This window comes from Molossus molossus, unplaced genomic scaffold (genome assembly GCF_014108415.1).
Source record: "Molossus molossus isolate mMolMol1 unplaced genomic scaffold, mMolMol1.p scaffold_m16_p_4, whole genome shotgun sequence".
In the NCBI taxonomy this organism is placed as follows: Eukaryota; Metazoa; Chordata; class Mammalia; order Chiroptera; family Molossidae; genus Molossus; species Molossus molossus.
Genome location: NW_023425377.1, coordinates 121,875,164 through 121,898,356, shown reverse-complemented (window position 1 = coordinate 121,898,356; position 23,193 = coordinate 121,875,164). Strand labels below are relative to the sequence as shown.

At 41.9% G+C, this 23,193-nt stretch overlaps 1 protein-coding gene across 1 annotated transcript in view; it reads left to right on the top strand.

The window, feature by feature from the left end:
• Positions 1 to 16,846, top strand: part of LOC118643995 (putative 60S ribosomal protein L32') — a 41,692-nt gene extending 24,846 nt beyond the window's left edge. The window contains exon 2 of the mRNA XM_036282286.1: positions 16,423 to 16,846. Coding sequence (XP_036138179.1) covers positions 16,423 to 16,846 — 424 coding nt within the window. The remainder of the gene's footprint in view (positions 1 to 16,422) is intronic.
• Positions 16,847 to 23,193: the final 6,347 nt, after the last annotated feature.

The following is a 23,193-nucleotide window of genomic DNA, read 5'->3' as shown; positions in this document are numbered from 1 at the left end:
ATAGCACCCCTTCCTGAAAACAGTGAAAAAGACAAACAGTACCTTTGAAAACCTCCTGTAGATTAAGTGCTCCATGTCCTTGATCCATAAGATTTCTGTGCACCTGTACTGGTCGGACCTGGCGCCCACTGCCCGCTCAGCGGGGTCACTAGGAGGGGTCAGGGATGGCTGGCACCTCCTCCATAAAGAGGTCACTGTGCACATTGCTTCTAACTCATACATGGGTTCCAATTGGGGTTCATTTTCAGAAGTGACACGTCCTTTGGCTTGTCATTGATGGACTGTCCCTGCTTGAGACGGCACAGAAGTTGAGGCTTGCCCGGTCACTGTCCTCCCTGGACTCCAAGGTGCCCATAGAAATCTGGCCACGGGGACCTCCGGCGCATATTCAAGGTCTTAATGTTAGTCTTTGTAGCGCCAAGCCGCCTGGGGTGAAAACGGTATTCTCACTCTAATTTTACGACTGTTTCTAGATGCTTCTATTCCCTTGTGATACAGAATGAAACCAAAACGGATGACGGCCACCGAGAATGACGCACGTGGCCGGGAGAGACGCAGAAGCCTCTTCCTTCCCCACGACGGCTCCGTAAACCTCCCCACCCGGTCCATTTCCAGTCACCCGGCGGCTTCCTGCGGGCGGGGGGTCCCAGTCCTGCTGCTTAGTTGCTGTGACGGTCCCTGAACAGGTGGCCGGCCGTCCATCTGCAGCAACCAGTGTGCCGATAAAAGCAGTTATTTGCCCAGGAAGCTTTCGGAGGGTAAATCGGAGCAGAAGATGGACTAGTCCACAACCACTGTTTCTTTCTTCTCATCGCCCGGGCATCGGTTCTCGGAGAATTTCGGTTGTACCCGCGACGACGTGGGGAGCAGGTACAGCTGCATCCGCTTGGGGAGGTGCCACGTGTGCTTGGTAACTATCTAGGCAGCGGTGCTCAACCTGGGGGTCGCGGCCCCTTTGGGGGTCAAAGACCCTTTCACGGGGGTCCTCTCAGACCATCGGCATTTCCCGGGGTCTCAGGAACCGAGACCCCCTCCTCCGCCGGCCTCCAGGCCGTCCGCCCACGCGCAGAGGCGCCCACGGACCAGGCGAGGAGCTGTGTTCGAGGTGCGCCTAGGAAGGGGGAGACCGGCTCGTGGAGATCACAGCCGGGGGGGGGGGACGAAGGGCACCGGGTGTACTTTCCTTTTCTGCACGTGAGCTCCCTGGATGTGAGAGCTGAACGTGAGCGGCTCGAGGCCGGACAGCGGACAGGCAGGGGCTGACTCGGGCGCCAGGCGCGGGGCACCACGCTCTTTCCCGTCCTGTCGCCGCAGGTGCCACCGCTTATGCGGAGGAAAACACAATGAAGGCACACGCCGCTACCACACCCTGCGCAGGCTGACTGTTCTTCAGGATAAAAGCACCTACTCTTTATTATTATTATTATTACTGTTATTATTCTACATGTAATATTTATTTTTAATTTTTTAATTATAGACGTCCCTCCTTTTCCCCCCTTTGACACCCTCCTCCCAGCTCCCATACCCCCTTCAACATCCTGTTGTCTGTGCCCACTGGTTACACAAATGTGCCTGTAAGCTCTTGGGTTTAAGAAAAGCACCTACTCTTGGGACATTTACTTGCCCTCAGATAGGAGCTCCCGAGCAGAACACGTGCACACTGTAGAAATAATATACCTTCTAATGGCTTCCTCTCTCTGAAGATAAGAGCGCTGGCTCTAAAACTGTTGAACAGAGGCTGGCTTTGGAATGATGGAAAAACATTCCAAAATGTACATTGGGGCTGGAAAAAAAAAAAAAGTTACATTCCGGGGAGGGAAGTCATTTCATTTTAGGTATTTTAAAAAAAAAACTGAGGTCATGACAGCTTAAGGGGCTTGCACGTGGTCATATTCTTATTACCTAAATTAGGCTTGACAAATACTCATTCCAAAGTGTGCATGGACCATGGGTCTCTTGGCCCTTAATCCAATGATTACTCCTCTGTGGAGGCAAAATTGTTGCCCATCCCCCATTCCCACAGAGAAAACATGAGAATAAAAATGAATATAATTATTCAAGTAGAATTTAATAAAATCTAAATCAATTTTTAACTGAAGAAAGTTAAATTGTTTCAGACATTCGACCCGTTTGGCTTATTATACCATGACTTCTCTGCATGTTTTGTCACATGCATTTTTTCTTGCTTTATGACAAGCAACAGCACTTCCCAAGTTCCCGTGATACATGACATTCTAGGAATGCATAAAACACGTAATCACACACACATGTACACAAATAATTTAAGGACCTGAAATTAGACACACACACACACACTGCAATTTCAAGAATGGAATTAGATTTTCTTCAAATATAATGGGTATATTAATCTTCCTGAATAATAGTAATAATAATAATGAGAAGGGGGAGGCAATGGCCCAAAAAATACCCCAAGTGTAGGACAATTTCATTTTTACTAACTTTCCCAAAGTATATTGAAAGAAACATGATCTGCTTATAATATCAATTACTTAAAATGTTTCTCAAAAAGTTGTATGAGCAAATTCACGTCACATCGTGTGAACTGTTTGGAAATCACCGCAGTGGGTTACAGCATCGAGGAAGTCCTGCGTTAGTGATAATGATGAGCTCTGGTGGGCTTGGCTCAGCAGTTAGAGCATCGCCGGCAAACCAGGGAGTCTCGGGTTCGTTTCCAGTGAAGGGCATATACCTGGGTTGCAGTCCGTCCCGGGATCTGGTCAGGGTCATGGACCATTCCCTGTGTCTCCCTCCCTCCCTCCCACTCTATCTGAAGATACATGGAAAAGTATCCTTGGGTGAAGATTTAAAAAATAAAAATAATAATAATGATGAATAAAAATCCTCTTGAACTATTTTTTAATCAAACTTATTTTTAGCACAGAATGCTCTTGTTTCTTCCTCACTAAAGGTGAGGCGTGGATTGTGCTGTGGAAGTTGTGATGGGAGGGTCCGTGGCCAAGGCCACTGAGTGGACATGTACCCACCTGCAGTGACACACCTGTCACAGCTAGGACAGCTTAGTTTCATTGAGAATACTTCTCCAGTCTCTACCTCTCCCTGAGTCCTGTAAGACGTGAAGATAATTGTCAATTATACTTAACCAAATGTCTGATAGGCGGGATTCCTAACCCATATGCAAAAATAAAAAAAAATGAAAACCTACACTTAAACAGTCAGAAAAAGACTAGATGAAATCAGTGGACAGGAGCTTCCTAGTGGAGAGTTATTAATAAGGGATCCAATGCACAGAGAATATCACTCCAGGAAAGACAGGAACATAAGATCTACAACAAATTCAGGGAACACAAAGTAGGTGTATGTGGTCGGAGCCGTGTGACACCCGGGGTGAGGCTGCGCACACAGACAGAAGGCGGATCAGACAGATCCAACAGGCCCTGCTGAGGGAGGTAGAGAGCAGCCAAGGACACCGTGTTCAAGGCCAGTCCACTGTCCTTTGTGACAGCACTGCCTGAATGTTTCAGAGATCTGATAAATTCACGGTTAAGTTGATGGTACTTCCCCAAATATCTCCTTCTTTCTTCTTTCCCTCCTGGTATAATCAAAAATCTGTTATAGATGAGATGGAACAGGGGCCACACCCTCCCGTGCTTTTCATCAGAGAGAGATGCCTTAATATCGCTCGAAATGGTGCATTGAACTCCTGCCTTCCCCGCAAACATTAGAAAACCAGAATTCATTTTTAAAGAAATGTAACGACTGTCATTCATTGAAGTTAATATTTAATAGCTTACGGGGGGGGGGGGGAGGACCTTTCTAGAGAAGTAAAATGTTCTAAATCTATTGCATTTAGATTTTAGAGGTCAATCCTTGAGTTTGGGGAATGGAAAAGTTAGCTTATAGTATTGTATCAATATTATTTAAGGATCTTGGAAAAGCTACAAATGTCTTTAATGTCTCCTGAAATTTTCTTACTTAGCTGCAGTAACATAGAGTCTTGAATTTTTATATTTTTACTATTGCCAGATCCTTGTTCAATTCCTCCCTTCTGCTTTAAATTTTACCCCATCTTTTGGGGTTAGCTATGGTTCAAGTCTTGTACGACGTCTGTACATGTGCTGCATTAGTCTCTCACAGCTTTATATCTTTTATCCTTTAAGTCTGGGCAGGGAAACTGAGTTCTGAGAAACACAGAGGCAAGTGGACAGGCCTGGCATGATACTAACGAGAGCGCAGGGCTAGTCACAACCCCTAAATGGCCACACCTCTCAGCTGAGTGGCACAGGGCCTAGGTCTTTGGCCTCAGACTCTTTTCCCATATGTCAATAGCTCAAATGCCCATGTGTATTCTGATTGTAATAAAACTCCTAAAATTAGAGGCAAAAACGACCTCTTTTAAATGAAAGACGTTATATAACACTCTAATTGTAGCATGTGATTATTGACCCTGACACATAGATTCCATTTCATATGGTATCTGGTCTTCCACACCTCACAAAGCTCAGAGGTTGTGTTCATTCTTTACAGATACCGCCTGAAATTACATAATACACCTTGCTTATTTTGAATGCACTAAAATTTTACATTGACGATTTTCAAGAGAAATGGAAAAGTTCAAATAAGACTCGAAGAGTTTTTACTTTTGCATTTGGTCATTTACCATGATGAATGACTATGACCCATGAGATATTTTAGAACACAAAGCAGTGTAAGCCACCCTTGTGAAAGGTACAGCTCTTTGCTTGTCTCTCCGCTCACCATTCCTTCCGTGACTGTGAAGATAAGTTGGGGCAATCTTTCTGAGAAAGCTCCTCTTAGCATAACAATTACTCAGTTTGGATAATTATCATACCCTCCTGCTGTGGTCATTGTTGCCCCATCAGAGATGAAGTGAAACCCCAACAGCAATGAGCTTTCTGCTTATAATACAGTATCCATATATTTATGCACATACACACTGCAGATATATATATACACACATATATATATGAGCCACTGTGTATAGATGTCATACAGAGATATATAATACTTGTAGACCCTCTAGATTGTTTCCTGAGACTCTGCTCTTTGTTTTACAAAGTTCCTTTGCCTCATATCACTTCAAGCTGATAATATCCGAATGCCCGATGCAGTCTCCTTGGGAACAGAACAGGGAGAGAGCCAGGACAGCCAGGCTGCTGCCTTCTCTTCATGCTCAGAACTCCTACAAAGACAGGCTCCCCCTCAGGGGAGGGCCTGGTCTACAGCACAGCCCCGGCTGGAGCGCTGGTCCCCACCCACAAAGCATGTAACCCCGAAGAGATCACTGAGCCTCCTTGATCTTAACTTACTGTTGCATAAAATAAAGCCTTTATGAAAAAGAATATTGGAAACAGCTTCCTCGTCACGTGTTATGCTGTTCTGATTACTGAAGCTTGGTACTATTTTTGGAGATAATAATTTCATCTTAAAAATTCTTTTTAGTGAATCATCAGAAGCCAGAAATTCACCAAAAGCTCATGCTCTGTTAGTCATCAACACGTCCCCGTCTGTGAACTCTGCATGAGACTGGAGTTGGAGCGGAGTCCAGGGAGTGAGTCCCATTTGCTGCTTCTTGGGAGGCAAAGTGACTGTGACTCCAGTGTCCCCGGCGGCTTTGCCCCACTCCACGGTCTATTCTCTAACTCTTGGGGACGTGCACTTGACACACATTTATTGAGCATTTAATATAAACAGAGCCCTGGCTAAATATTGGAATTTGCATAAGATGCATCATTCACTTGAGGAATTTATAATATTTCTAATACAGAAATCTATATAAAGGCAGCCTTCTGCACATTCTCTTACTGGCTCATTTTTTCAGCATATGTTTCTTAAGAATGTCTCCGCTAGCAGACCCCTGGAAAACAAGAAAGGTGTGCCCCTCGCTCGGGAGCATGCTGTCTCCCGGACACCAGCAGGTCATGTGACGAAGGTGGGACAGCAGGAAGAGCCTTGGACAGGGGCATCGCTCAGGGGGCCTCCACCTACAGGTCTCTTCCGAATGTCACGTATTCTTAACCTCCCTATTTGAATGACACTTTTAACTCCTTCAAGTTTTTATATCCAAATTCCAAATAAAGTTTATGGAAAGTTACTCTATTCCCTCATACCAGGTCCCTACGAAGATAAAAAGTGGCAACCACAACCAAGAAGGCATTGATTTTATTTACTCTTGCTTCTTACAAATTTCTCTAATTTTTAATTTTTATTATTTGTCTGAATATAAAAATAATATATACACACTACAAATACACTGAGCAATAACGGCACATATAAAAACAAAAGTAGCTATCATCCACATATTAATTTCCTAGAAATAACCATTACACGTTTTGATATATATCCTTTCAATCACACACACACACACACAAATACACACACACACACGCTGAATTGGAATGACGGTGTCAGCTGGTCTAGACAGCATGTACACGAGGGAGGGCAGAAACCATGTTTGCAATTGAAGAATACTATAGTAAAATGCCTCTGTCCTTTCGGTCCAAGCCTGCTGATTAACACTAGATTTAAAAAAGTAACGAAGGAAAAAAGTATGAATTTTTCCTCTCACCTCCAACATATACGAAAGGGAAGGACCTTCACACTGACCTCCAGAGAACCACACTACACATCACACGGTCCAGCTTTCTGCCCAGTTGAGCACGGTTTTACTGGGTGCTGTTTTTTTTATTTCTAGTCCAGCAGAAATTGCAGAGATTTCTGTCAGCTATCTCTCGTGAGTAAGTTTATATACAAAAAATGTTTTGTTTTATGATCTGTAATAAGCATATTTGGCACATTTATTGAGCATATAAACCCCAGTCCCCTTTGGAGAGAGTCTAGAGTTAAACAAAAACGTTCTGCGTAAACAAGGGAAGGCTGTCTCACTGGTCAATGTCAACGAGTAAGAGAGAATTTTCATGAATTTCTCAGAGGCCTGAAGAGTGACTGTGGCCACTCTTTAAAAGGAGCGATATTAAATAATTACCCCTGTCTTTTGCACGAATAAAGAAGAAAAAGTGATGTTTTGTAAAAAATGAGCGTAAAAGAAACCTCGCCAGCGTGCATTTGATCTGCACGCCCTGGTCGTGGGCAAACAGGAGGGAGAAGGTCGGGGAACAGCAGCGGCTGCTGTCCCGATGTCTTTCCCACCGGAGACAGCCCCAGGCAGACAGGACCGGCTTACTCCCCACCTGCCCGAAACACAGCGGGGTAGGGGTTGCAAGTAAAACATGCAAAGTGCATTAAAAAGTACCAATTTCTTTGGTAAGGAATTTTTTGATAATATACTTTCAATAAATTATATGTATACATATATTTCAAGGATATATACTTTCAAGAATGATTCAAGTATATATATAGGTATAGATACACATAAATATATATACAAAATGAATGTTATATATATGTGTGTGTATATATATAATAAACATTAAATAACAAGTTCATTATAATTATTTCACAAGGTTTTAGAATAAGCCTTCGGGTCAGAATATACTTTGGGAGTAGAGCCAATGAGAAAGTCCAGGCACCTGGCTACCAATGGAAACAAGAGGCAGTGTAACGGAAGCAGCAGGGAGGCCAGGTCTCCCCGAGCAATCGCTGCTCCAAAGGCAGGCTCGGCGCAGCGCCTGGCGATCCCAGATGTGCCTGAAGGGACCTGACCCAGCAAAGTGCTGCGGTGGAACACACCAGAACGCACGGGAAGGAATGCCATCCCGCACCCAGAGCTGCAAGGCACGCAGATCCAGAGGCTGAGAGACCAGTGGAGAAAGGAGCTGCAGACATGGGACAGGACCACCTTTGGGTAAAAGTAAATCAACCTATGCTCCATGGCGGGACACTAAGAAAATTCTGATTTGGTTTGAAAATACACATTCTGCCTTCAGGGATGGAATAAATTCAGGTGCCCCCAACAAGCCATTTCCAGGAAATAACCCCTAGAAAAAGAAACTCATAAAACTAAACCAATGGGGCTAGCAGGTATTGAGTTGTCTATTAAGGTTGAGGGATTAAGGACTAACTATTCTGTACCTTACCTAGGTGTATATGTGCCTAAACCAATTGGGAAACACACCACAACATGTTTTTTGAATTCTTAATTCATTTTTGAAATAAAGGTTGTGCGTAAGAAATAGGTTGATATTGCTACCTACACATGTATTATGCTTGTTAGATACTTAATATTTTTAAATGCCTCTGCAAATTAAAGTCAGTCACACTAAAATACTATTGAATGCATATATTTGGGTAGTGATAGTATTTAAAAAGAAAGACACCTGTGTATTTTTTTTTCACTGTGCTCCATCTTTAGCCTCATCCAGGTATGTTCTGGACACATATTCAAGGTGCTAACCTCTCTTAACACCTTTAATTTTCTAATCTTTCCTAACTTTGTTCTTCAGATCTTTAAACTTTGCCATCAGACGTCCAGACATGAGCAGAAACAGTGACCTGAGCCTGGAGCCATTCTTCAGACCCCATCGGATGTATTTCCAGCCTGTTCTGCTCAGGAAGGGGGAGTTCCAACACATAAAAGTCTCAATCCTAAACCAGTTCATCACCAACTTAGTTTGCTTCAAAATGCTTCTCAGAAAATCCACACCTGATAATATATTCCTTAAATGGCCCCTCCTGATTATTGGTTTCAAATGAAATTACAGTCCTAAACAATAAAATGTCAGAAAATATAAACTAAAGAGGCAAGAAACACAGTGCACTACTTTGGAGAGGCTAATGCACTTTTGTTCCTTTATCTCTGATTATGACATAACCCAGAAGTACCAAGGATTACACAGATTGCCAAATGTTTAGATGCTATGCAAAGGAAATGTGTTTTCCATACAAAACCACGGCATCCAGATACACTGAGCCATGTTTCCAAAGGGCCTTGACCAGCACACCCCTTTGGTTCTGCATTAAAACAGCATTTACGTAGAGAGCCCACAAATAAAAGCTCCCCAGTGTCCAATTATTGCTTCACAATTCAAGGAAACATCTACTTATGGAAAGGCACCCGGCCAATCACAAGTCCAAGAAATAGCCTTTGAAAATTCAGTCCAATATTTTGTTAGTTTTCCTATAAAAACATCCAGCAGGATACTAGACGTGGGTGAAAGGGTCACAGTGTTGTATGCAAAAAATGTGCGTCAGGACAGCATGCTACAAACATAAAACTCCACGTCAGCACCTCTAGTGTGTGTGTGTATGCGTGTACAGAAATATGGAGCTATATCCAACAGGTAGGGTTGTTGGGAGATGTAAGTAAATACATCTGTGGATGTGACCTCCAGTTTCTGACAAAGGACTAGTGAAAGCTGCTGCCTCCCTCCTCAAAATCAATCCCGGAGACATGTTGATAATGAACAAACAAAAGTCTAACTGAGAACTTGAGAGGGGAAAATGCAGACTGGCAGACCTCCAGGGAAGGGGGTGACTGGATGAAAGAAGGTGGGGAGATTGGCCAAAGAACATATATGCATAGTCCATGGATGCAGAATACATTGTAGTGCTTACCAGAGGGAGGGGAGGGGAGGGGCTGGGTGGAGGGGAAAAGGAGGACATCTGTAATAGTGTCAACAATAAAATAAATAAATACATGTATTTAGTGTTATTGACCAAAAATAGTACCAAAGAAGAAATAAACATAAAATGATATACATTTAACAGACCACACATTAAATAGTAGAATAAATGGACAATAAAACAGTAAGTATATAGAATAAATACTATGATTAACACACTTTACCTACTTGACAGACAACCCAATGAAAAGTACATGTTCCTTTCAAATGCATATGGAGATATAACAAAATTGAACATATACTAAATCATAATGCTAATCTGCTCAAACCACCACGGAATTCAACTTGAAACAAGAAAATCAGAAAGTTCTCATAAATTTATAAACTAAGCAAAGGCAGTTCTTAAAGTAGAAGCTTAGGTTACTAATCTGAGGTCTTGCCCTATGCTAACTGAAGCCCAAAACTTTTGACATGTTGAACTTCCATTTTCATTCAGTTCATATATGTATATTTGTTAATTTCCCCGAGGCTTCCACGTTGACCTGTGTGTTTTGTAATCTCCAACTATCCCGAGATTTTTCAGATATATTTCTATGACTGGTTTCTAATCAAATTCAGTTATCAGCTATGCAAATACTTTGTATGCTTTTTGTTCTTTTAAATTTAAGATTTGTTTTGCGGCCCAGAATATGATGAATCTTGGTGAATGTTCGATGTGCATTTGAGAATAGTCTGGATTCTGTTTTCTGGAGTGTGTAGTGTTCTGTAACTGTTAATTAGGTCAGTGGGCTGGTGGTGTGTTCAAGTCCTATGTTGTTGTGCTTCTTAGTTTCCTATATATTTGTTCTAGTAACTAATGAGAGTGGAGTGTTAGAGTCTCCAACTATAGTGGCAGATTTTTCTTTTTTCACAGTCCTGTCTGTTATTTTAATATATTTTGAAACTCTGTTGTTAGGTACCAACTTCTTAAGAGCGCAGTCTTCTTACAACACTGATGCCCCAGATCATATTCTTTGGGCTAAAGCCCAGTTTCATTGTGTTGGGCTTTCCTGGCACATCCTTTGCCGTACTTCTTACTTTCATTGTATTTCCATCCTCATATTTGGAGATAATTTTATATACATGCTATAGTTTGCTCTCTTACTTTAATCCAATCTGACAATCTTTCCATGTATATGCTGAGGCTATTAATTTAATATCATTACTAATCTGGTTAGCTATTTTCCATTTGTTCCGTATGTTCTTATTTTTTCTCTTTTTCTCTTTTTCATTCTGTTTTTCTTCTGGATTAGCTGAGCAATGTTTACAATTCCATTTTATCATCTCTATTGACTTATCATTCTCTTTAAGATACTTTAGTGGTTGACTTAGACCTTTTAATATGCATATTTAATCAGAGTTCACCATCGAATACTATTTACACTGCTTCCTATGTAGTGTAAGGACCGGAAGAAATCTTATAGAGTGTGCCTCTAGCAGTACATCCCCTTACCATCTGTCTGCAAATGTGCCCCTCCCCCAATTCCTGCAAGGTCTTTTCCCTGGGCATAGAATTCTGGGTTCATGTATACACACACATATATATATATATTTGTATTTCAGCACTTTAGAAATGTTACTTCATTGCCTTCTAGCCTGCATACCTTCAGGGAAATAGAAAGTCATGGATTTAAAATAAGACTTTGATCAATGGACCAAAAACTGAGTATTCAGTTGATGATGTATGAAAACTGGCTCACTATATTTGAAAAAATGAAACTGAACTTCTATTCCTTTGCACATAGACAGGAACACCCCAAAAGAATAAAAAATCTAATTGTGCAAGATCAATCTATAAAGTTAATAGAGGTTAACAAAATGGAACAGGGGTGACTAGTGCAAAAATTCTACATCATCTAACAGAGGCTTTGTGTCAGCAAAAAACATGATGGGCAAAGTTATTAAACCCTCTGCTTATTACTCTTAGAAAACATGCAGTATATAAAACCAACAACGGTCTAATATCTATATCTAGAATATACAAAGAACTCTTCCTAATCCACAAGGAAAATATAGCAAATCAAAGAAAGAAAAACATAGGCAAAGGATGTAAACAAGCATTTCATGAAAAAGACTCAAAAAAGAAGGCCACTAAAGCAAAGACATTATCATTTGCAGTCATCAAAAGAGTAATAGGCCATCTTAGCATAGGGAAACAGTAGAAACCTAGACAACGCAGGTGCGCCTGGAGAAATGGAGAAATGAAAAATTCCCTGAGCTGCTTGTAGGACTTGAAGCTGGCCAGGCCATCGAAGGGCAACGTGACAGCCTTACATTCAATGGAATACATGCTATGACCTAGATCAAGTCATACCCTTCATGCATATCCTGGAGCAATTCTCACACAAGTATGAGAAAATACATGTGAATGGTCACCTCAGTGTGGTGTTTAGAGGAAGTGATGTGAACGCGATCCAGGGAGGAATGGACAACCCAACGTGGCCATGAACACTGAGTGATACTGCGCAGCCGCTGGCAAAAAAGACTAGACCTGGACACAGGGACATGACTAGATCTTTTTTTTAAAGATATACATTTTATTTATTTTTATCTATTTAATTTTTTAGAGGGAGAGGGAGAGAGAAATGAAAACATCGATGAGAGAGAACATCGACTAGCCGCCTCCTGCATGCCCCACACTGGGGATCGGACCCATAACCTGGTCATGTCCTGACTGGGAATTGAACCAGCAAATTCTTGGTGCACGGCCACCACTCAACCACTGAGCTACACATGCCAGGCAATGAATAGATATTCAAAACATGAAAAAGAAATAGAATGAGTCTATAATGTAACAACATCTATGTGAATTAAATGTATATGCACATAAAACAAATCACATGCAAATAAATTATGCATACCAGCCTTGGTTGGTTTGGCTCTGCAGTTAGTGCATGGGCCCTGTGGACCAAAGAGTCTCAGGTTCGATTCCAGTCAAGGGCACATACTTCGGTTGCAGTTCAGTCCCCAGCCATGGTCAGGGTTGTGCAAGGGGGAACCAGTCGATGTGTGTGTGTGTCTCTCTCTCCCTCCTGCTCTATCTGAAAGTGAATGGCAAAGTGTCCTCGGGTGAGGATTTAAAAAAAAAATTATACATACCAAATGTATCAGAATGATTACTATGGAGGCAGGGAAATGTAAGTGGAGAGGGGGGTAAAATAGAAAGAAGGAAATGAAGAACTGACGAAAGAAGGGGGAACATGGCAGGGGCCTTACATAATATCCAATGATAGTGTCCTAAGGATGTGGATCTAATCAAACACTCCATCACAAGTCCAAAATAAGGTAACAGAAGGATTAATACATGTTTATTTAAGTAGGTCTGCAGATAAATGAGAGACAGGTGAATAGCTGTACGTAGGTACGTAGGTAGGTAGGTAGGTAGATGAGAGAGAGGCATGTACAGATAGATAAAAAGGCGAGAAAACCCTTCTTTGCTGAAGTTAGAGGTAGAATAATAAAGCACAGTGAATTCTGACATTTCTTCCAGACATTTTCTAAAATGTAAAATTCATTTGAAATATATATTTATGTAGAACAATATGAGCTGATTTCTACTCCAAAGCCCGTGGGTATGTTTTCCCAATAGATGGATGAATTTCCTCCATTACAACATCCCTATACTCTATCCCACGTTCCACGAATCCGTTCCTGGGCAACTAGCTATGGCTTTTACCTACAAGTGCTGAGTCACTAGCAGGAACTCCTGTTGGGGCACATGCCAGTCATTCCAAAGAACAGCCTGACAATTTATGTTTTGTAAACATAAGAAAAGCAACAAAAAATCCAATAGCTGAATCTACATGCATTGTCTCATGTGATCCTTACAACAGCCCACCAAAAGAGAAAGGCTGCTTCTTCATTACAAATATATGTGCATCGCAGATGTATTTATGAAGATGATTATGGTGTTTATAAGAAATGACGACTTTCTTATACTGCCTGTATCCTTCTTTCCCTCGGCCACACTGTGCAAATATACAATTACCAAATACAAATGTCATGAATACCATATAAAGTTTCATCGCAAGTGAATATAATATTCATATGGAGATGGAGAAAATTCAAATTCACAAATAAAGTTTCTTTTCCTCCTAATACCAGAGTCCCAAATTTAACAAAAAATGTTGGAGTGTCCTGGTGAGATTGCTTTAGCAATGACTGGTCCAATGAATACTACTTGTATCTTCTTTCAGTGTGTTTTGTTCCCATCTCTTCCTGGGCTGAGCACAGCAGAATGATCCAATTTGAGCGGCCTGCCTGTTCAACGAAGTGGGGTTATTCAGTGGTCCAGTTAATCTTGAGCCATTGCAAGGCCTCAAACTGAATGAGTTAATGTATTCTATCCTCCCTGGCTCAGCACCCTCCCCGCCTTTTCTTCCCCTAAGAAGAAAGGTTCATGTTGGGGGAGAGGCAGGAGGTCGCAGGTCATCACCACACAGCGTGGGGGAACAGGGAAGACCAGCCATCTCTGCGTGTGAATGTGCAATCCTATCTGTGCCGGTCACTGCCGGCATTGAAGGAGACAGGGGCCCCGAGTCCGGGCAGGAACTTCACTTTTTACTTCATCCAAGTGGGGAAAAAAGGAATATGACCACTGCTATACAAGAACTCTGCTCTTCCACTGATCTTTCCACTGTGCAGATGCATGAACCTTGACCCGCCGACCGGCTTTCAATGGTCATGTCATCTCCCTTCAAATCTCTTTCAAACTGTTACAGATAGAGCCAGCCCCCGGCCTCCTAGCTCCCTCCCCCGCCCCATACCTTTATTCCTGATGAAAGCTACTTTAGGGCTTTCCTTAGTCAAGGGACGGTGCCTTCGGGAAGGGGGGGGCGTTGGGCTGTATATATGCATTTGATCAAAAACATTCGAAATGTGTACAAAAGCAGCCAAGTCAGGAAAAGAAAGGACCCTCTGCATAAAGATGTCACAGCCGTAAAAGGGTCCGTTGTTCAGGCCCTGGCAGGCCAGCGGGCTGGGTTAGGCAGCACAATCACCACTCTCCTGCCCCCCCAGCAATGCATATAAAACGCACTAATTGCAGTTGCATCATTGCCCTGAATTCTGATTTCACTCCATTTCTGGACAGTCTTGCTTTCCTGTCTGCCAACACAGGAAGAAAACTCATTTTTATAGAATTCTTGCATTTTGCAAAATATTTTACTCACTCTTCTTCCAACCATGTGTATTTTTCCAATAAATAAATATAGGGGAAAAAAATGCACATTATAAACCGTAACACATTATTCTTTCTCAAATAATTCATTGAGTGGTTCAACATTAGAAATATCTGACGATATTCAGACTGCTTTGAATAATGTCACAGCAGATTTTTCATAAACTCTCCTCTAAATACGTGCGTAAGGCAGCATCATTCAACACTCTCCAGGATTAAAACAAGTAAACAGAACAGAACGATAGCAGCTTAGCTGATTTCTCCATGAAGCGGCCTAAGATTGCGTTAGGTTGCCCGCCCGTCCGTTCTCCCCGCCGCACTCAGGAGCGCTGGGCTGGCGGCTTGCCTGTTCTAAGGCAACCAGCAAGCAGAAAAACCGGGCAGGACACCAGCGACTCCACACACTGAAATCTGAAAAGGCAAATCCAGTGTTTAAGGCGAGAGGTGCTTTGGTAAGGCGATGCACACTCATCACGAAAATCAACAATGATGACGAACCACCCACAGCAGAAAACCAAAGCCCAGAAGCAGCTCCCCCGAGTGACCCGAGACCCCGTCAGGAGGCGTGTGCGTCTCAGTGGCTGTTAGACGGCTCTCCGTCCAGGTGAGAACAATTCTGACGACTGGCCTTACGTCTCTGGGAGAACGGGGCGTCCGATGACAAGGGAGCGGGTTTGGAAAGCTCTCTAGAGGGATTTCTCTAAAAAGAGAAATTCATCTTCTAGTGTGATCTCCAATGCTGTAATTGGAGAAAACCGAATGCCCAGAAATTTTATAACACTCGGAAATAAAGGACATAAAGTCTGGGCATAAAATAATTATATGCCCAAGAGTATCAGTTTATCTCTATAATGAATGCTAATTCAAATGTATTTTGTTGTTTTGTTCTGGGGTTTTGTTTTTGTTTTGTGTTTGTTTGTTTTTTGAGGAAATCGGCAGATTCAAGGGGAAAATACCTCGAGAACACAAAATTTCATGACTGTTTTATTTTTATTTTGCAATGTTCTTCATATCACTGGCTCATGTCATCTAGCAGAAAGAGAGACGTTGATACCAGTATACAAAGCATGGTTTCTATTCTTCCCCTGATTTTACTCAGGAAGATTCCATAGTGTCCCTAGCATATCACCATGTGACATTTACATGTATAGTCCTTTTCTATCTAGTTCTCATTATTGCTTTTTTTCCTGGAATTTAAGGCATTTTAAAATCCAAGTATAGTTGTCTTACAACATGATATTAGTTTCAGGTGTAGCTCACAGAGAATTACATCTACATACCCTATGATGTGATCACCACAAGAGGTCTAGCCCGTCACCATACGAAGTCACTGCGATATTACTGACTGTACTCCCTACATTGTACATTGCACCCTGAGACTGACTTATAAGTTTGGTGTTCTCATGATTGTTTTTACTGTGCATTAATAAAAACTGTAACCAAGTGCATTTTGAAAATATATTAATATAATATTTGCTTGGTGCATGTGTGATAACAAATGTTAACATCTTTTGAATTGACACTTGGTAAGCACTAGGTTTTCTTTCTTTATTCATTTTTTTATGTAAAACTTTTGTTTTGCTTTCAGGAAACACAATATAAATTAGCTCTAATTTTATTTCATGATCAAATATTGGAACCATTGGCTCTTCCTTGGCGCTGCCATCTCCTCCTCCGCACCAGGGCTGCCCTCGGACCCCTCGCGAGACCCAAGATCTCCACAAAGAGCAAAAAGTTCATCTGGCACCAGTCAGACCGACACGTCAAAATTAAGCGGAAACTCGGCGGCATTGATGATGGGGGTGCAGAAGGCTCAAGGCCAGATCTTGACGCCCAACACCGCCCATGGCAGCAGCAGGAACACAAAGCACATGCTGCCCAGTGGCTTTTGGAAGTCGCTGGCCCACAAGGTCAAGCAGCCCTCGGTGCTGCTGTCATGCAGCGGATCTTAGGTGCTGAGATGGTTCACGACGTCTCCTCACAGGACCGGGAAGCCACCGGGAAAGAGCTGGCCATCAGAGTCACCAACCCCAAAGCCAGGCTGCACAGCGAAGAGCATGAACAGACAGCTTGTGTGCACATTGTACTCGTGTTACTAAAACCATAAAATTCTGCCATCTGGCATTTCAAAACATAACGATCGGACAATTGGCTAATTACTATGGATGTGAAATTTTTGTTTCTAAAAATACTAGCCTGTTAATCCACTCACTCTTCTGTAACTGAAGAGACATAATGTATCAATATTTTAATGTTACTTTATATAGTCTGTGATTAAAAATTCAAAATGACTCGGATTACGTAAATTGTTCAAAGAATTAGGTTTTTGGATTAATCATTTATAACTTAAAATGGTTTTTTTTTAAATCACAATTGCCTTCTCTCACATTTGACTAAGCACGGTCAGGTACGGCCCTGGGAATATTTTGGTTTTACAGCGCCTCTGGGTTATCACTTGTCTCATTTTATAGTTTTGCCCGAGAGTCTGAGGCTTCATGAATATTAACCACGCAAGCTCATTTTCCCAGCCTGCGTGTCCCTGGAAAGAGAACGGCACACCTGTGTACGTACACACACGTAAATGTGCACATAATCACCCATACCCGCACTTAGAGTCAGAATAACTTATTCCCTGCACAGTTGGTTTCCAGATAATAAGGAATTTTCAATTGTACATCTTCAGATTGCATATAATATCTCATAACCTCTTATGCACCATGACAGGGCTAGCCAGATTTTTCCTAATTATGTACCAGTCAGTGGTCCAATAGGCTCTTCAGGCCCCGAACAGTTGGTTTCATTCCAGAACCAGAAAATTACCCCATAAAGAGTGATAAGGTAGAAGAAATGGCAGCGGAGTGAATGGAGCTACACAGACGTCTCCCAGGACCAAACTGGATTCACAACGAAAATAAAGGCAAATCGTCAGGAAGGGGCAACCGAAAGACACCTTAGAGGACCACATAACCAGGGACACTGACTCGATCCTGGTAGGCTTGCGAGGACGCGAGAGGGGCCGGGAGCCCACGGTCCACAGCGGCCTGGGCGGGGACGAGGGGACTCGGCGGCGGGAAGTTGCTGCTGCCGCCTCTGCTGAGACCCCGCCTGCGTCCTGCAAACTCTGCTGCCTGCTAAGCCCTCAGCTGGTGCCGCACGGACTGGCACGGACTGGCTGCGACCCGGGGACTCGGCGGGAGGCTGCTGCTGCCTTGGCTGCCACCCCGGCTAAGTCCTGCGAACTCTGCGTGCTAAGCCCTCGGCTGGTGCTGCAGGGACTCGCTGGGACCAGGCGACTGTGCTGGAAGCTGCTGCCACCCCGGCAGTGTCCCGCTACCGCGGCTCAGTCCTGGGGCTTCTGCTGAGTGCAACGCCCTCAGCTGGTGCTGCAGCCACGCCCGCCCTTGGCTGGAAGCAGCGCCCTCGGGTTAAAAGGCCCAGGCGGCTCCACGACAGAGTCCGGACAGAGGCTAAATTGGCAGCAGCCACTCACCTTGGGCTCCAGCAGAGGGAGGGCAGACTGGACTGGAGCTGTGTGGGGATACTCGGATTTTGGAGGGCGCTCAGAGCTTTGGCTGAGTGCAGCCACACAGGACGGTGGTCATTTTACTCCTTCCCAGGGCCCTGGGGAGAGGCAGAGGCCCCTCCCTCGAAGATTCAACCACACATGATGGCCATTGAAATGCTAATTAAGGCCCATTAACAACTAGCAGCTGCCCCACCCTCAGGAAATCCTCTTACACTGAGCACCTGAGGGAGTTTTTCAGTCAACTCAGAAACCAGGGTCTTCAGGTGACCTCTACTAATAGCCTCCAGACAAAAAAGCTAGAGGATAAATACCATTCCCTGGGCTAGCAACACAAACCAGAAAAGCTAAGACTTGACAGTGGTGTTGAAAGTGGGTCCTCCCTGGCTCATCCAAACCCAGGAGAGGGAGCCACAAACAGCAGAACACCAACACCCACAGGGAAAATTCGGCAGCCTCCAAAGCCCATTGTGATAGCCAAAATGGTGAAAAACAGAAACAAAAGCCAAATGAAAGAACAAGAGACCTCTACGGAAGATGAGATAAATGAGGTGCAGTTAAGCAAGTTAACAGAACTAGAATTTAGAGCCATGATATTGAGGAAGCTCAACAGCATGTGTAAGGATATGAGCACCATCAGTAAAGACATAGAAATGTTGAAAATCAACCAGTTGGAAATTAAAAGCCAACAAGAAGAAATGAAGAATGACATATCAGAAATGAAAAACACATTGGAAGGTCTAAAAAGCAGAGTAGGGGAAGCTGAGGACCGGATCAGTGAATTAGAAGACAGGCTAGAAAAAATCAACCAGTCAGAAAACCAAAAGGAAAAAAACGATTAAAAAACAGGAAGACAGCTTAAGAGAACTGTGGGACAACTGGAAACAGAATAATATTCGCATCATAGGAACCCCCGAACAAGAAGAAAATGAGCAAGGGTTAGAGAATATATTCAAAGAAATAGTGACAGAAAACAGGAAAATATAACCTTGATAAACATATATGCACCCAATATAGGAGCACATAATTGGGTGAAGGAAGAAGGCATTCAAGTTCAAGAAGCACAGAGAGCCCCAAGTAAGAAGAACCCAAACAGGCCCACACCAAGACACAGGGTAATCAAAATGCCAAAAATTAAAGACAAAGAGAGAATCCTAAAAGCAGCAAGAGATAAGCAACAGGTTACCTACAAAGGAAACCCCATAAGGCTCTCAAATGACTTCTCACAAGAAACACTACAGGCCAGAAGGGAATGGCATGAAGTAATCAAAGTCATGAAAAACAAGAATCTGAATCCAAGACTACTGTACCCAGCAAGGCTCTCATTCAAAATAGAAGGTCAAATAAAAGCTTCCCAGACAAAAAAAAGGCTAAGGGAATACATTAGCACCAAATCAGCACTGCAAAAAATGTTAAAAGAACTGCTGTAATTACCAGGAGAAATGGGAAGGAAAATAGAACCACACTAAACAAAAATGGCAATAAATAAGTACATATCAATAATCACCTTAAATGTAAATGGATTGAATGCTCCTATAAAAAGACACAGAGCAGATGATTGAATAAGAAAGCATGACTCATCTATATATTGATTTCAAGAGACCCACCTCACAACAAAAGACTCACATAGATTGAAAGTGAAGGGATGGAAAAAAATCTTCCAAGCAAACGGAAAAGAAAAAAAAGCTAGAGTAGCAATACTCATATCTGATAAAATAGATTTCAGAATGAAGACCATAACTAGAGACAAAGAAGGCCACTACATAATATTAAAAGGATCTATCCAACAGGAAAATATAACCTTGATAAACATATATGCACCCAATATAGGAGCACCAAAATATATTAAAAATCTTCTGGAGGACTTCAAAGGAGAAATCGATAGCAATACAATCATAGCAGGGGACTTCAACACCCCACTGACATCACTGGATAGATCCTCTAGACAAAAAATTACCAAGGAAACAGAGACTCTAAATGAAGCACTAGACCAAATGGATTTAATAGATACCTACAGAGAATTACACCCCAAAACTACAGAATTCACATTCTTCTCAAGTGCACATGGGACATTCTCAAAGATAGACCACATGTTAGGGCACAAACTAAGTCTCTACAAGTTCAAGAAGACTGAAATCATATCAAGCATCTTCTCAGATCACAGTGGCATGAAACTAGAAATCTATTGCAAGAAGAACATACAAAGACATTTGAACACATAGAATCTAAATAGCATGTTATTTTACAATGAATGGGTCACCGAGGAGATTAAGGAAGAAATCAAAAACTTCCTGGAAATCAATGAAAAAGAAGACACAACAACACAAAATCTATGGGATGCAGCGAAAGCAGTTCTGAGACGGAAATTCATAGCACTACAGGCCTACCTCAAAAAAACAAGGAAAACCTATAATAGATTATCTAACCTCACAACTTAAAGAACTAGAGAGCAAACAAAAAGAAAACCCCAGAGCAAGTAGAAGGAAGGAAATAGTAAAATCAGAGCAGAAATAAATGACATAGAGACCAAAAAAAACAATTCAAAGGATCAATGAGACAAAGAGCTGGTTTTTCGAAAAGATAAACAAGATTGATGGACCCTTAGCTAGACTCACCAAGAAACAAAGAGAGAGAACCCAAATGCACAAAATCAGTAATGAAAGAGGAGAGGTAACAACTGACACCACAGAAATACAAAAGATCATTAACAACTACTATGAACAATTATATGACAACAAATTCGACAATCTTAGTGAAATGGACAAATTTCTAGGAACACATAGTCTCCCAAAACTGGATCAGGAAGAGATAGAAAACTTGAATAGACCAATAACAACAGAAGAAATTGAAGATGTAATCAAGACTCCCCCAGCAAACAAAAGCCCAGGCCCGGATGACTTCACAGGGGAGTTTTACCGAACATTCAAAGAAGAACTAATACCCATTCTCCTCAAACTATTTCAAAAAATTCAAGAAGAAGGAAGACTTCCAAACTCGTTTTATGAAGCCAGCATAATTCTAATTCCAAAACCAGAAAAAGACACAACAAAGAAAGAAAACTACAGGCCAATATCCCTAATGAACATAGATGCCAAAATCCTGAACAAAATATTAGCAAATCGGATCCAGCAATATACCAAAAAAATTATCCACCATGACCAAATGGGATTCATCCCAGTGATGCAAGGCTGGTACAATATTCGCAAATCAATAAATGTGATACACCACATAATAAAATGAACAATAAAAACCACATGATCATATCAATAGATGCCGAAAAAGCCTTCGACAAAATCCAGCATCCATTTCTGATAAAAACGCTCAGCAATGTGGGAATAGAGGGATCATATCTGGACATAATAAAGGCCATATATGAAAGACCTACAGCCAACATCATACTCAATGGGCAAAAACTAAAAGCATTTCCCTTAAGAACAGTAACAAGGCACGGATGCCCACTTTCACCACTCTTATTTAACATAGTACTGGAAGTCTTAGCCACAGCAGTCAGACAGGAAGAAAAAAATAAAAGGGATCCAAATTGGAAAGGAGCAAGTGAAATTGTCATTATTTGCAGATGGCATGATACTATACATAGAAAACCCCATCAAAAGTTTACTAGACTTAATAAATGAATTTGGAAAAGTAGCAGGATACAAAATTAACATCAAGAAATCGATGGCATTCTTATACACCAATGATGAACTCACAGAAAGAGAAACTAAGAAAACAACCCTATTTACCATTGCGGAAAAAAAATTAAGATACCTAGGAATAAACTTAACCAAAGAAATAAAGGACCTATTCACAGAAAAGTACAGGTCATTGAAAAAGAAATAGAGGAAGATATAGAAAAGTGGAAGCACATACCCTGTTCATGGATTGGGAGAATTAACATCATTAAAATGTTTATATTACCCAAAGCAATCTATAGATTCAATGCAATCCCCATCAAAATACCAATGGCATACTTCACAGAAATAGAACAATTATTTCAAAAGTTCATATGGAACCAAAAAAGGCCTCGAATAGCCACAGCAATCATGAAAAGGAAGAACAAAGTTGGAGGGATCACATTACCAGATTTCAGGTTATACTACAAAGCCACTGTGATCAAAACAGCCTGGTACTGGCACAAGAACAGGCATATAGACCAGTGGAACAGAACAGAGAACCCAGAAATGGACCCAAGGCAATATGCTCAATTAATATTTGATAAAGGTGGCAAGAGCATAGAGTGGAGTAAGGACAGCCTCTTTAATAAATGGTGTTGGGAAAATTGGACAGCTACTTGGAGAAAAATGAAACCAGACCATCAACTTACACCCTACACAAGGATAAACTCAAAATGGATAAAAGACTTAAATGTGACTCATGAATCCATAAAAATCCTAGAAGAGACTGTAGGCAACAAAATTTCAGACATCATACGCAGCAGAATTTTTACTGACACATCACCTAAGGCAATAGAAACAAAGGAGAAAATGAACACATGGGACTACATCAAACTCAAAAGCTTCTGCACAGTGAAAAATACAATCATCAAAACAGAAAAGCTACCCACTGTATGGGAGAGCATAATTGCCAATGATATATCAGATAAGGGGTTATTTTCAAATACATATAGAGTGCTCATACAACTTCACAAAAGGAAAACAAAGAATCCAATTAAAAAATGGGCAGAGGAACTAAATAGACACCTCTCCAAACAGGGCATACAAATGGCTAAGAAACATATGAAGACATGCTCATCATCACTAATCATCAGAGAGATGCAAATTAAAACTATAATGAGGTATCACCTCACACCTGTCAAAATGGCCGCCATCAACAACTCATCAAACAACAAGTGTTGGCGAGGGTGTGGAGAAAAGGGGACTCTAGTACACTGCTGGTGGGAATGCAGACTGGTGCAGCCACTATGGAAAACA